Here is a 15956-nt window from a genome sequence, read left to right as displayed (position 1 = left end):
GATTGAGTCAATGGAAAAAAGAAAACCCGCCACTGCAGGTGAGATAAGGAAGCTCAATAATCCAGCAGGTGCTCGTCTCGGCTCGCCTCTGCACACAATGAAATAAGAAATGGTCACACACTCCTGTAGATCAAAATCCCCTTTATTTGGACATCCCAAAAATTACAGGCATCAGAATGCTGGGTAGACAAGTTTCTCACACGTCACGTGTGCTTAGTCATTACAAAGGTATGTCTGCAAAACAGTTCTTATATAGTCCCACCTATAACAGGGGTCACCGGGTGCCAATTGCAATTGGTATTTCAGAGAGGAATCGCTGCTGTATAGCGGGTGGTAAAGTCCAGTATAACGAAGATGTACTGATGCCCCCTAGCGGACTTTCTTATCGGACCTACCAAATCCTTTGAGATCCTCTCAAAGGGGACCTCAATGATGGGACTAGGTACCAACGGGTTACGGAAATGTGGCATAGGTGCTGACTTCTGACACACACAGGGCAGGAGGAACAATAATTTTCTATTTCCTTCATGACCCTAGGCCAATAGAATCTCTGCAATACTCTCGCGCTTGGTTTTTCTGCCCCAAAATTACCTCCATGAATGTGCCCACGGGCTATCTCCAACACCAACTTCCTGTAAGTTTTTGGCACGACAAGTTGCTCAGTGGTTTCTTCCGCCCTTTGAGCAACTTGATACATTAGTTCCCTTTCCACAATGAAGTACTAGTAAGCACAAGTCTTATCTTTGTTCACTAGTTCACCACTTACTCTTACCGCAATTTCCCGTGCTTTTATCAGTGTGGGGTCTTTTAACTGTTCTGTGGCAAAATTTTCCTTGTGAACCTCTAGATCAGAAAACCCAACAAACGGCATGTTTTCGCCTGAGGATGTTGGCTCCTCCCCAGTTTCTCGAGTCTTCCCTGCCAATCCCGACAAGGGGATTTCTGGAGATTCCTCACCACTCTCAGAGGACTTCTGGGATTCACCTTCCTGCTTTAAAGGGGCGACAGTGGGGGGAGGGTTGGGACAATCCCAGAGTTCCCAGAATTTTGAAAAATCACTCCCCACAATGGCATCATGTGGTAAGTGAGGCACTAACCCCACCTGATGAGATGAGTTACCTTTGGGGGTCCCAAAAGACACTGTAGCCACATGATACTCTCTGGTGCCCCCATGCACACAAATTACAGCCACCTTTTTATACCCAGAGACCTCTGCAGTAACTAATTCCTCTTTTACCAATGTCACTAGGCTACCTGAATCCAGCAACACAACAACATTACTACCAGTAATATACATTTTACACAAATGCTTCTCGGTTCCCTGGCTGGCAGTGCATGCAACTTTTGTAAACAGCAACTGATGTCTGTCCCTTAGAAAGTCACATTGCATCGGTTCATCCACCACTGGGCAATTTGCTGCAATATGTCCCTCTTGTCGGCAGAGGTAACAGATAATCTTTTTCGCTGCCTCTTGCGGCCTTGACTTCCCAAGGTTGCTCTCACCAGACATTGGGTTGAACTCCTGCCCTCTCACTCTCTCCACCCTCACCCCTTGGCATCATCTTACTCGCCACTGGGGATGGTCTGGTCTAAGTCCGTGAGTCCTTGGGAGAGGTGGTCAGGTTCTCTGTAGCTAAGCACCTCTCAACCAGATCCACAAGCGTGTCGGCCGTTTCTGGGTCTCCATGGCTTACCCACTTTTGGATGGCAGTAAGAAGAGATCTCAGGAACCGATCCATAACAACACGTTCCACATCTTTGGTGCGGTCAAAGTCTCTGGCTGAAGCCACTTCCAGCTCAGGTGAATGACATCATACATCTGAGACCTGTGGGGTTTCCCAAGCCAGAAAGTCCAGTTTCTGGCTTGGAAAACCCCACAGCCAGGGTGAGCCCTGACAACCAGGGTGACAAAAATGACATGGTATTGATAAGAGCTATTTTATCTAAGGGAAGTTCCCAAAACATGGCCTGTTGGGGGCCTGAGCCCCAACAGCCAGGGTGACACCCAGCCGTGCCAATATTTCTGTTTTTAGCACAACATAGTCTTTTGCTTGGTCAGGCTCTAGGTCATAATAAGCTTTCTGCGATTTACCAGATAATAGTGGGGCCACCAGTCCAGCCCACTGCTCCTTAGACCACTTTCCCTTTCAGCAGTCCTTTCAAATGTGGTCAAAAACACCTCAGGATCATCCTCTCTAGTCATTTTTGGCAGTAAATGGCTCACACAAAATGATGGGGTATTAGTGGAACCACTTGCCTCACTGGTCTGCGGACGTTGCTGTATTAATGTCTCCACTTGCTATTGGAGTCTCTGCTCCTGCTTCTGCAACAGGTCTAAGAAGCAATTCTCAAATTGCTGCTGGGCTTGTTGCTGAGTTTCCAGACTCTACTGGTGAGCTTGCTGCTGAGCTTCCAGACTCCGCTACAACTGTTCATTTGCACGCCTTTGCTTGAGGTTCGCTTGTTGTTGATTGGCATTTGCCACAACAAGCTGTCTCAGCAACTCTTCCATGCTGGCCTATATTAAAAAAAAAACTGCTTGTATCATCCACCAACTGTAAGAGGGTTAGCCCGGCAGCGGGTGTGTGACCCCCTGGATGAGTTCACTACACAAAATTAGGCACAGCAAACAGCATTGCAGGTGAAAAAACTAATGTGCGATTTATTTACACTATATACAAGGGAAAAAGAGCAGCAAAACAAAAGAAACATGAAAATAAATCCTTGCCAACTTGGCCACTTACTATATATGCAAGTTCCCTGACTAACAACTAGATGCAGCCTTGTGCTGCCCCCAGCACCTATCTCCCTGTTTCAGAGGCTTCCCACACAGGCGTTGTCTCACCGTCCGTGATGTGAAGTAACGCGGCCATGCAGTCAGAGCCCAAACGAGGCTTGGAAGGCAAACACAGTGTGGACACCGGGCAGTGACGTCACTACTGTGCCTTCCAAGCCTCGTTTTGGCTCCGACTGCACGACCTTGTTACTTCACATCACGGATGCCATATGAGGCGGTGTTGATCCCGCAGCACAGTTGATGTTTGGCTCAGGCTCTGGCGTCCTCTTCACACTTTCTCCCTGGAACCCACACCATCTTCTAACGGCCCCATGTGTGACACCATCTTTCGTTGGTGTGTTAAACTGAACTACCTATAGAGCCTGCTACCACTCATCCCTGATGGACATGATGCGATGCCAGCATAAGGACCTATTGCTACTCGTAGTCCCCCTCTCTCTCCTCTCCATGTGCCTGAATTCTACTTCTCAGTCTCACATGTGAGTGGATATTGGTTTTATTTGTTTTTGATACATATTCAGAGGCGCCCCTTTTCCTTTGTTTCCTTTCTCAGCACATTGGACGCGGCTTCCGGTCCTTTAGGTGGCAGCCCTGACTGACTTAGTGCATATGTATATAAATACATATCTATATGTATGTATCTTGCCCTTGGACTATTAGGAACGGTTGATCAGGGTACCTATGTATTGCGCCTTTTTACTTGTTCAATTTACGCTGAAGATAGATCTTAATGACGTTGGCTGTATGTTTGGGGTTGTTGTCCTGCTGCAGAATAAACTTGGGGCGATCACACGCCTCTCTGATGGTATGGCATGATGGATAAGTATTTGTCTGTATTTGTCAGCAATGAGGACACCATCTATCCTGACCAATTCTCCAACTCCATTTGCAGACATGCAGCCCCAAACTTGCAAGAAACCTCCACCATGCTTCACTGTTGCCTGCAGACACTCATTATTGTTCCGTTCTTCAGCTCTCCATGAACAATCTGCCTTTTGCTACAGTAAAATTTTTCAGATTTTCACTCATCAGTACAGAGCACATGCTGCCATTTTTCTGCACCCAGTTCTCATGTTTTCTTGCATAGGACATAGAAACAAGGCTAAGTGATTCAGCTACTGTATGGAAGGAGGGGATTTAGGTCAGTGCCAGGCCTTGGGCTGACCCTTTAAGGCTGAGGAAAACTCACCTAAGATAGTCTTTACCTGGAAATAACAGTGATTGACCGAATGTTTGCTGCCCATGTTTAACCAGTTAAGAACCAGCCGCCGCAGTTATATTGTGGCAGGTTGGCTCCCCTGAGTGAATCGTAGTAGCTGTACATCTGCCGCTTTAAGAGCACTAGGGGGCGCAATGACGGAGCCGATGCATGCTCACTCTTTTTTGTTTATAGCTCAAAAACATAAAAACCACGAAAGGAAAGCTCTATTTGTGGGAAAAAAGGACATAATTCTTTTTTTTGGTACAGCGTTGCGCGACTGCGCAATTGTCAGTTAAAGCGACGCAGTGCCAAATCGCCAAAAATGCTCTGGTCAGGAAGGGGGTAAATCCTTCTGGTCCTTAAGTGATTAAAGCAATTGTTTGACAACGGATTTTGTTGTCAGAAAATTTTATAGCCTGCTCTCAAAGTTTGTGTGTCGGAAATTCCTATGGAAAATGTGTGATGGAGCCTACACACGGTCAGAATTTCCGACAACAAGGTCCTATCACACATTTTATTTTCCGTCGGAAAATCCGACCGTGTGTACAGGGCATAAAACATGTGACATACCGTTGCTATGACAATGCGTTCCGAAGGGGCGGAACCTCCTTTTTAAATGTCCATACTGCAACAAGGGTCCTAGCTCTCAAATACCCGACTTCATGACAGCATGACCATAGCAGTATGGAAACGTTAACCTTTTGTTCCACTGTACAAGGATTCATAAACTTATGTGGGTACAATAAGGACTATTTGTAAAAACATTATTTGTATATATTAATATATATTAATATAAACCTAAATGTATATATATATATATATATATATATATATTTATCACACACACAGTGTATATGTATATATGTATATATATATATATATATATATATATATATATATATATATATATAAAAAAGCTAATGCTCAAAAAACCTCACATAGACAGCTAATACAAAATAATAAATGAGAAATAATAAATGTAAAACCATCATTGGTATAGATTGCAAATAGAGGTGGTTACAAGGTGGTTACAATAATCAGCCAAAAAGGAAACTAAAGATGTAACAATTCAATAGTAACACCCTCTCATAAATCTCAAGGGATCCAAGTCTAATTTTGGCACTAGCGCATGTTATCAGTATAATATGTACACAAATCTGTAACTTCTTGGCTACATCTGTCGTGGTGCACCACAAGCATCAGCCGGCCTGCTCTACCTATGGTCCTGCTCATGGTATATGCTATGTATTATAGAACTTTCTTCATTTGTAGCACTTTGTAGTTTTGCTGACATCTATACTCCTGACGTCACAGTTTGTTCCCATCAGACCATCTTTTACTGCTGTTCTTCCTGAAGACCTGAAGCTGTTAGCCATTGCAACACCATAAGTTCAAAGACAGGAAGAGGACAGGCATTCCCGCAGTGTAGCTTTTTTCAGGATATAGCTGCCTGTGTTTCGTCACGTGGCGACCCATCACATTTGGCTACGGAAGTGACGATCTGCTGAGAAATTTCGCGCTGCGCATGCGTAACTTGCTGATATACGTTCCAAAAGTTTTTAACGACAATACGGAGCAGTGAAACCGTCAGTTAATGTAACAGAAGTGACGTTACAGACAAGCTCTTTTTCTGTATAATTATTGATTGTAAGACACCACTTTGCAACAGGGCCCCTCACGGGCTCGCTTCGCTCACCACGCTTCAGGCATGGCCTCGCTTCGCTCGGCATAATTATAATCTAACTCTATGTCCACTTGGATGGTGAGGCTTGAACCTGGACTTAGGGGTGGAGCCACATAATAACTGCGCAAGCGCAGTTCAACGTCACTTCCGTCACATTATCTGACGGTTTTAGTGTGCTGTTTTGTCGTAAAAGTGTTGGAACGCATATGGCGGCGTCGCACATGCGCACTCCAGCAGGTAGCCAAATGTGATGGGTCGCCATAAGTGACGATACACCTGCACAATGTGGCACATAAACTTTATAAGCTGTAGGTTTTTTTTTTTTTTTTTTAAGCTAAACATCAGCTTTAACACAAATCCACAAGTAAATACCGAAGGCTTTCAACATTTTTGGGTAACGAAATTTTATTTTAACCCTGTCACAATATTTTAACAGGAAGTCTTCAATAATTCATATACCAAACTTGCAGTATTATAATTTATTATTTTGCTATATGATTCACACAAGCCTAAACATTTATAAATTAAAAACAAAAATATTTTATGCATTAATGTTCCTGTACTTTATATACCTGTATTAAATATCTGAAATAAATAAATGTATAAATGTTAACATGCCTGCTGTGACTTTTTTAACAATCGTATTTCACATAGAGATAGGTAGATGCTTCTCCAAGTGGCTTTCTAAACCTGGGACACTATGGTGGATAAACACTTAGCCACTAATGTTCTGGATTCAGTTCCCTTTGAAGACACTATCTGCATTGTGTTTGCATGTTCCCTACAGGTTAGCATTTATTTCTTTCTGGTGGTCAAAAGCATACTGACAACTAACTTCCAAACAAAATGGCCCTAGTGTATCTGTGCCAGTATGACTGTAGTTGGGACATCAAATTATGCTTTTTTTGGGGCTTTGGCTGATGTAAACTTAGTCCATAAAGCACTGTGAATATGTTGGCACTATACTTTATAAATAATTCAAAGCAGATATATTAAATAAATGTGTGCATTGGTGCTAAACCACTGCTGTAACAAAATCAGTTACCACACAAAACACAGAAAGAGTATATTGCTTCCTATACTGCATATAACCTGAGCTGGTAATATTTTGTCTTACAGCTTTTCCACTTTTGGTTAGTTACTATGAATCTGAGGTGTTTTTATACTTGCATAAAAAAAACACACATTGATACTCTGTTCCTTTTTTGATACATGCATTTTGTCAACTCGGGCCATTCATTACTTTTGAGCCCTTAACAAGTGCCTATGCACAGAAACATACCTGACCCTTTGAAGGGTCAAATGAGTTGATGTGCATTGGGGGCCCACTGGAAATTAAAGATAAATTCCAGGCATGGGTTTTTTTACATAGTCACATTGGTCCAGCTTGGACCAATGTAAGCATGCATATACTATACCTGAGGGATCTCTCTAGAAACTGTAAATCTTTGTAAAAGTCACCCCTACTTCAGTGATCTCCTTCTCCACTAGCTTCCAGTTCCAGTGCCCAGCAGCTGCCCTGCATCATTGTGAAGACAGGAGCTTGGCCACTCAGCACGTGCACCATTCAGAGAATATTAGCATTTTCTCAATGAATGCAAAGTATTCTCTAATTGGACAAGATGGAGAGCATGATATCACAGCCCTGCTTTTCCATTTAGTTAATTCAGAGGCACTGGACCCAGAAGCTAGTGGAGATCACTGGAAAAGCGATGTCTACAAGATTGATTTCCAGCTTTCATACGGATCCCACAAGTGTGGTATATGCATAGTTACATTGGTCCAAGCTAGGCTAATTTAACCATGTAAAAATATGATATCTATACCTGGAACTTTTTTTTAATAGGATGACCCTAAAAATGCATAGGAGTGAACCTAGCCTAAAGCTACCCACAGACACGAGATAACAGTTTATCAATACCATTGATCAGTTAAACCTCCTATGTCTATGGGTCAGGCAGATGCCCACCAAATGACCACTCTACCAGAGAAGGTTGATCTGTCAAAATAGAAAATTGGTTCTAGTCACCCAAATAATCCAGCACATGTAATGGATGCCCAAGGCTCTCTTCTCTTGCCCCTTCTCCTCTGAATAGGCAAAAATACACATGCTTGGCTGGGATTGATGTTTGTGGAAGTCCCAGCTGGGGCATATACCGGAGGGTGGTCTGATTGTGCCGGCACCTCTGACCACTCTCATACCTATATATAGTTATGCTGTGTTCCTAATCAGGAAGCATAGCATGTATTAAAAACACAACTGTGGCCCCATATACAGCTATATATATAAAAATAGAAACAATTTTAACACATTGCTATTTACATAAATTTGATCACAATCTCACACACACATATAGAATGTCATCCTTTATCAAATGTACTCTATAAACATGAGGGGGGAATATTTTGTGATATGTTTAACAATCCTAGCAAAGAATTATACAATTGTTGTAGAAATTTGTGACACTGAATTCCTCTGCAGTTTCGTTCCTAGACTAAGGTCTTTCCTACTGATTTTTAAACAACGTGGCATCCGTTGCTAGCCTACAGTTAAGCATTTATGCACAGCTAACAGAAAAAATGTAAAATATAAATATGTTTCCTTCCTTCCTTCCTACGATGTTAAAATATATTTTTTTGAAAACATACAAGTTTGCCCGAATGCAAATCCCAAAGGTAGAATTCATGTCAGGCATCAAATTGATATAGTCTTCAGATGTAATTACATTTTTTTTTATCAGTGTATTGCACTTGTTGCCTAGCATAAGTATTATTTTTAAAAGCATTATTCACTTATGTCACAATACATTTGGCCAATTTTTGCTGTATCTCAGTTGTTGAATAAGGTTTGATCTCATCAATGGCATGTCATGCAATCAGAGGATGGTCACACAATGTTTATTTTAGTAATCTTCTTTTTTATTTTCCACATTACCCAAAAATAATATTCCCTATTATCAGGAAATGGGCGTGACAAGAAATATTAATACAAAATGCATTACTAGCAAAATTATATACTTATACACCATTTCTGGATGCTATGCTTGTGTTGATTGTATTGCCTGTGGGGAATGACCTTCAACTAAAGTAAGTGGACCTGACATACAAAAAAATCAATTTTGGCAAAGTATTTCTATATGTATTTAATCTTTACCCACTGTATTGTTGTGATAACTGACCAAAAATGCTTTGTTAAAGTTAAATGGCAAACATATGTGGATACCCCTCAGAATTTTTGAATTGGAGTAAATTGGAATGCCAATTGGCAGATGGTTCCTTTCTTTCAACACCACAAAGACTTTAAAATCCTTGCCAGATGGGGGGGGGGGGGGGGGGGGGGTAGTGGGGAAGGAATGGCAACTCCATAATTATTTCTAGGGTTTTGGAATGGGATGTCCACAAACCTTTGCCCATATTGTGTATGCATTTTTTGTTAATGTATCATCTGCAGCATTAAAACACAGTTTTAATCCACACATAAGTATGGCAATATATTGCAGCACTTTACAGCAAGCTTGGAACCCATGAAGGTTATGTAATAAATGTAAAGGCAAAAGTTTGGATTTAGGGTGATACCTTGGCATTACCCTAAATCCATACTTCTATCTTTGTCAGTGGCGATGGACTAACACACAGCTGCTGTAAGTGATTTAAATATAATGCTTGTTAGGTCTCTGGAACTTGCAGATTTGTGTATCATTTTAGCAATAAATACAGCTCCAATACTTCCAGTTTTGTCCAAGGCATAAAGTGCTTAGAAAGTCTGCATAAGAAGGTCTTCATTGCTAGGATTATTAACCAAGAATCACAAGGTAGGTACTTTCGAATGGCATTTCACTGACATTTTCTGAGGATCTTTGCTTTGTTTTATGAGTGTTCCCATAAAACCTTAAGTGACAGGTGATATTGTGTGACACTGTATTATGCAAGGTATGCAATGTCACTAATACAGTGTATTCAAAACTCCCCATTATTTCTCCACAGTAGTGTGCTTTGTTCTCTAGAGTCACAGTCAAGTCATATTCTGTTATTCCTCCAAAGAAATAGGTCACTGGTTCCTCTCCAGCTGTAAAAGAAAAATCAGAAAAATATTGAAAGGTTAGTAAAAAATAAGGGTTCCAATATTTCTACTGCCCCCTAAGAAGGGCACAACTGAGGCACTTTGGGAAATAAGGAAAATGATATTTTTGTTCAGACAACATGATGCAATCAATGTTGTTAAAAATAAGAGACTGAAAGTAGAACTAAATGAAAAGTTTTTTTTTCTTCATTTGGATAAAGAGATTTATGTCCAATTTGGGAGATTTGTTGTCACTTCCTGTCCCATAGCCACATGACGTGAGAGGTAAAAGTGAGGAAATCCCTGGTTGTCACCAGAACAAGTGTCCCAGTAGAATATTTCCCTCTATTCCTGTTCTGGTGACAACCCAAAATTAGGGATTTTCTTTTACTTTCAGTCTCAGTGATAAAGGTAAACCGGACAAATAGAGAGGGAGAATCTCCCTAACATAGGCACAACTAGCAATTAAAAATGACAGGTGTTCTAATCCACTCCAAAAAAGAATGATGTTTTGCCTTTAGTTATACTTGAAAGTATGAATAATGTCCATTTAAATTTTAGTTTACAAAAATGAAGATAGTAATACAGTGTACCTGAGAATTTTTAAAGTCCAAATATTATTATATTTATATAGAGAAGAGCAGGAGTCTCCAACCCCTGGGCCATGGCCTGGTGCCAGGCCATGGCCTGTTTGAGGCCAGGCCGCACAGATCTCACTGAAGGAGGTGAGCGGTGGGCGGAGTGTGGGAGGGGGTGGTTTGTTAGCAGGCAGAAGAGTATCACACCGCTTTTTAGAAAGGGAGAACGCCCGCTCCCTCAGCTCTCTCCCTGGGTATGTTAGTATGGCCGGCTGAGTTGGGGCTTTCACAGTAAGAACTCCAGTACTGGTGGGCAGAGCTAGAAAAGAAGATTACACAGGAGCCCCGATCACTGCTTCCTGCCCAGCACACTGCAGAGCTCTCCCCGAGTGAAGATCTGAGACAGATCTTCACTCTGCATCTCCTCCCCTTGAGCCCTGACCTTCTCTGCCTTCCACCCTGTACTATGCTGTCTGTAAACCTGCCCTGCACCTTGCATTACAGGTTTACTAAGAGAGAGAGTACATTTCTTGAATAGGTTGGGACCTCTGAGGTACTACATAGATGTATTCCACATACACATCTTTTTAAATAAGATATAGTCCACACTGTCAGAATACAATGTCCCTGCATATTCCTGCATCCACATCACTTGTGTAGATGCAAGAACCTATCAGCCAGCTTAAATGTACCAGCTTAAATGATAAATTCACATTTTAGAACGTTACATGTTACACCAGTATTCAGGGTGTAACAAGTAACATGTTCTAGTTGACCCCCTTCAGCCACCCCCCTCCCCTCCCTCAGTGTGACAGCAGGCAGAGGTTCTTCTCCCCTCACCTGTTGTCACACTTTGAAAACAGCGTAGCTGTGCAAGGCTCCACCCACACAATCGCATTATCAATTCACAGGAATCTTTGAATGTAGAAACTACAAGTCTTGTCCCCCACTGTTGCAGACAGACTTGTAGTTTAAATGAACTGCAAGCACATTAATCAGCACTCCGGTATTTCATTCACACTGCCTACAGCTCTGCAATGACAGCAAAAATATGTGCATATATTATTTTTTAATTAAAGGTGAACCTAGCCTTTAGGTATTTAATCCTCTGCCCCTAGAATGAGCATTTAACCCATGCAGTACGGGGGCCCTACTGCAAGGGTGGATTTTTTTTATATTGCAGGGATTTAAACCTTTATTATGTACGATAATTTCAGAGAAGACACTTGGGTCAGGTATGAATATAAATGTGTGGCTTTATGTGTATATATATATATATATATATATATATATATATATATATATATATATATATATATATTTTTTTTTTTTTTTTTTCTGCTTTTGAGAATTTTTATTTTTTTTTTGTCAATAGAATTTTATTCAGCATAATTAAATGACAACTTACAATAACACATTAAAACATGTTATGATGTGTGTTTACAAAACATTTTATAATGGCTTTATGTATATACAGTATCTCACAAAAGTGAGTACACTCCTCACATTTTTGTAAATATTTTATTATATCTTTTCATGTGACAACACTGAAGAAATGACACTTTTCTACAATGTAAAGTAGTGAGTGTACAGCTTGTATAACAGTGTAAATTTGCTGTCCCCTCAAAATAACTCAACACACAGCCATTAATGTCTAAACCACTGGCAACAAAAGTGAGTACACCCCTAAGTGAAAATGGCCAAATTGGGCCCAATTAGCCATTTTTCCCTACCCGGTGTCAGGTGACTCGTTAGTGTTACAAGGCCTCAGGTGTGAATGGGGAGTAGGTGTGTTCAATTTGGTGTTATCGCTCTCACTCTCATATTGGTCACTGGAAGTTCAACATGGCACCTCATGGCAAAGAAGTCTCTGAGAATCTGAAAAAAAGAAATGTTGCTCTTCATAAAGATGGCCTAGGCTATAAAAAGATTGACAAGAACCTAAAACTGAGCTGAAGCACAGTGAACAAGACCATACAGCGGTTTAACAGGACAGGTTCCACTCAGAACAGGCCTCGCCATGGTCGACCAAAGAAGTTGAGCGCACGTGCTCAGCGTCATATCCAGAGGTTGTCTTTGGGAAACAGATGTATGAGTGCTGCCAGCATTGCTGCAGAGGTTGAAGGGGTGGGAGGTCAGCCTGTCAGTGCTCAGACCATACGCCTCACACTGCATCAAATTGGTCTGCATGGCTGTCGTCCCAGAAGAAGCCTCTTCTATAGATGATGCACAATAAAGCCTGTAAACAGTTTGCTGAAGACAAGCAGACTAAGGACATGGATTACTGGAACCATGTCCTGTGGTCTAATGAGACCAAATAAACATATTTGGTTCCGATGGTGTCAAGCGTGTGTGGCAGCAACCAGGTGAGGAGTACAAAGACAAGCGTGTCTTGCCTACAGTCAAGCATGGTGGTGGGAGTGTCATGGTCTGGGGCTGCATGAGTGCTGCTGGCACTGGGGAGATACAGTTCATAGAGGGAACCAGGAATGCCAACATGTTCTATGACATACTGAAACAGAGCATAATCCCCTCACTTCAGAGACTGGGCTGCAGGGCAGTATTCCAACATAACGACCCCAAGCACACCTCCAAGATGACCACTGCCTTGCTAAAGAAGCCGAGGGTAAAGGTGATGGAATGGCCAAGCATGTCTCCAGACCTAAATCCTATTGAGCATCTGTGGGGCATCCTCAAACGGAGGGTGGAGAAGCGTAAGGTCTCTAACATCCACCAGCTCTGTGATGTCATCATGGAGGAGTAGAAGAAGACTCCAGTGGCAACCTGTGAAGCTCTGGTGAGCTACATGCCCAAGAGGGTAGGGGCAGTGCTGGAAAATAATTGTGACCGCCAGTGGCATCGCCAGGGGGTGGCTATTGAGGCTATAGCCCCAGTCCCTGCCTAACCAACGTGCCGTGGCATTTCTGCCACCGGGCCGCGAGTGCGGTGGGGAGAGGGCTGCATGCGAGAGCCAGGCAGGTGCATGAGAGAAGTGAGCAGGCAGATGAGCAGAGATGACGTCATCTCTCTCCGTCTGCCCTGCATCACTGCTTTTCCGCCCTCACAGTGCGGGCCTCGTCAATGTCGGAGGTGCGGCAGGGAGCAGTGAGATAACATCATCTCTCACTGCCTGCCCCGCATCACCGCTCTCCTGAACCGAAAACTGCACATTTGGTGGCAAAATGCACATTTGGTGGCACTGGCTGGCATGGCAAGTGACAATCTGCAAATAGTGGCAGGTGACGTGGCAAGTGATCATCCATATCTGGTGGCAGGCGACGTGGCAAGTGACAATCCACATCTGGTGGCAGGTGACATGAATAAATATATCAACGAATCCGCGCTCGTGGACCGACTCCCACCTGCAGCCCCCCTAGATAGGAAGGGAACACCTAAGTGATCCCCCAAGAAATATAAATCAAAGGATAGGGAGTGGCGCTGTGTTAGGAGTGTAAATAAAAATTAACAAGAAATGAAAATGTGTGAATAAAAGTGTAAAGATAAAACGTGTGAAATTCTTTGGTGTGATCCAAAAAATTACTTCCAATAAACTTTTTTTATATATATATACCCTTGTGTTAGTGCAAAAACACCTTAATCTAATGGAAATTAATATTATATGTGCAAAGAATCGCAAATATCAAGCAGCACATCTAAATACCATAAATACATGAATAAATATAAAGTGATAAAGTGCCAAAAACAATAGATGTCCAAAAACAATAATTGTCCACCAATAATGTGTAAATGTGCAATAATTATAGGTAATAAAAATTCATTGATAATGTGTCCAAATCGCAGCTAAAAAAAAAAAAAAAAAAAAAACACAAAACCACATGCTGTTTGGTAAGAGAAAGATTCATAACCAACAATGTATAAACGTGCACTAATTTATAAGCATAAAAAATCGTTAATAATGTGTTCAAATTGCAGCTAGAAATCGCAAAGCCATATGTTGTTTGGTGCAAGAAAAGTTCATAACACTTGTGCAAAAAATCTTCTTAAATGATAAAGTGCCGTGCTGTGACAACCAGTGGTCCCCCCAATGTGGTTGCACTCACCAGAGCGCTCCACCCCTGCAGGGGTACGAGCGTGTAATGCTGGTCTCACTCCAGTCCAAAAGATGTCAGTTTCCTTCCGCGCATCCCATTCTTAAAACGCAGCTGTATACACTGAGAGGTGGGGACTTCCTGTCCCTTGGTTTTAGAAGACCCCACTCGATATCCGCTGCTCGGACGGGTGTTCGGTGGAGATTAGTAGGCAGCACTCTGCTCGGCCCCGAGCAGAGTGCTGCATGCTGGAGCGGGATCGGTCTGCCTTCTCCTCTCCGGAACATGGACTACTAATCTCCACCGAACACCCGTCCGAGCAGCGGATATCGAGTGGGGTCTTCTAAAACCAAGGGACAGGAAGTCCCCACCTCTCAGTGTATACAGCTGCGTTTTAAGAATGGGATGCGTGGAAGGAAACTGACATCTTTTGGACTGGAGTGAGAGGACCAGCATTACACGCTCGTACCCCTGCAGGGGTGGAGCGCTCTGGTGAGTGCAACCACATTGGGGGGACCACTGGTTGTCACAGCACGGCACTTTATCATTTAAGAAGATTTTTTGCACAAGTGTTATGAACTTTTCTTGCACCAAACAACATATGGCTTTGCGATTTCTAGCTGCGATTTGAACACATTATTAACGATTTTTTATGCTTATAAATTAGTGCACGTTTATACATTGTTGGTTATGAATCTTTCTCTTACCAAACAGCATGTGGTTTTGTGATTTTTTTTTTTTTTAGCTGCGATTTGGACACATTATCAATGAATTTTTATTACCTATATTTATTGCACATTTACACATTATTGGTGGACAATTATTGTTTTTGGACATCTATTGTTTTTGGCACTTTATCACTTTATATTTATTCATGTATTTATGGTATTTAGATGTGCTGCTTGATATTTGCGATTCTTTGCACATATAATATTAATTTCCATTAGATTAAGGTGTTTTTGCACTAACACAAGGGTATATATATATAAAAAAAGTTTATTGGAAGTAATTTTTTGGATCACACCAAAGAATTTCACACGTTTTATCTTGGCAGGTGACATGGCAAGCGATCATCCACATCTGATGGCAGGCGACATGGCAAGCGATCATCCACATCTGGTGGCAGGTGACGTGGCAAGCGATCATCCACATCTGGTGGCAGGTGACGTGGGAAGCGATTATCCACATCTGGTGGCAGGCAACAGTGGCAAGTGACAATCCACATCTGGTGCCAGGCGACGGTGGCAAGTGACAAGCTGCATCTAGTGGCAGGAGATGTGGCAAGTGACACGCCCAGGGCTCTCACTAATTCTGCATTATGGTGAGTTGAACCACTTCATTATATATTACAATGTAACAATAAAAATAATGCGCTTCAATCACCCTGACACCACATCAACCATGGTGCCGTGATGATTGAAGTGCTGTCACCAGCCATTGGCCGCAAAAAAATGCTTACTACCCCCCTGGTTGGTGACCGATGCTATGGGCTCTAGCCCCAGATCTTTTGCAGACCGTGGTGGCCACACAAAATATCGACACTTTGGGCCCAATTTGGACATTTTCACTTAGGGGTGTACTCACTTT

General features: G+C 42.2%; 1 protein-coding gene across 1 annotated transcript in view; it reads right to left on the bottom strand.

Annotated features, from left to right (window-relative positions):
• Positions 1–6069: 6069 nt before the first annotated feature.
• TMPRSS13 (transmembrane serine protease 13) overlaps positions 6070–15956 on the bottom strand; it is a 146140-nt gene continuing 136253 nt past the window's right edge. Inside the window, exon 13 of the mRNA XM_073602484.1 lies at positions 6070–9748. Coding sequence (XP_073458585.1) covers positions 9731–9748 — 18 coding nt within the window. The 3' untranslated portion in view covers positions 6070–9730. The remainder of the gene's footprint in view (positions 9749–15956) is intronic.

The sequence above is a fragment of the Aquarana catesbeiana genome, linkage group LG10 (genome assembly GCF_042186555.1).
Source record: "Aquarana catesbeiana isolate 2022-GZ linkage group LG10, ASM4218655v1, whole genome shotgun sequence".
NCBI lineage: Eukaryota > Metazoa > Chordata > Amphibia > Anura > Ranidae > Aquarana > Aquarana catesbeiana.
The sequence above is the reverse complement of the archived record's forward strand: the minus strand, read 5'-3'. Positions and strand labels throughout refer to the sequence as shown.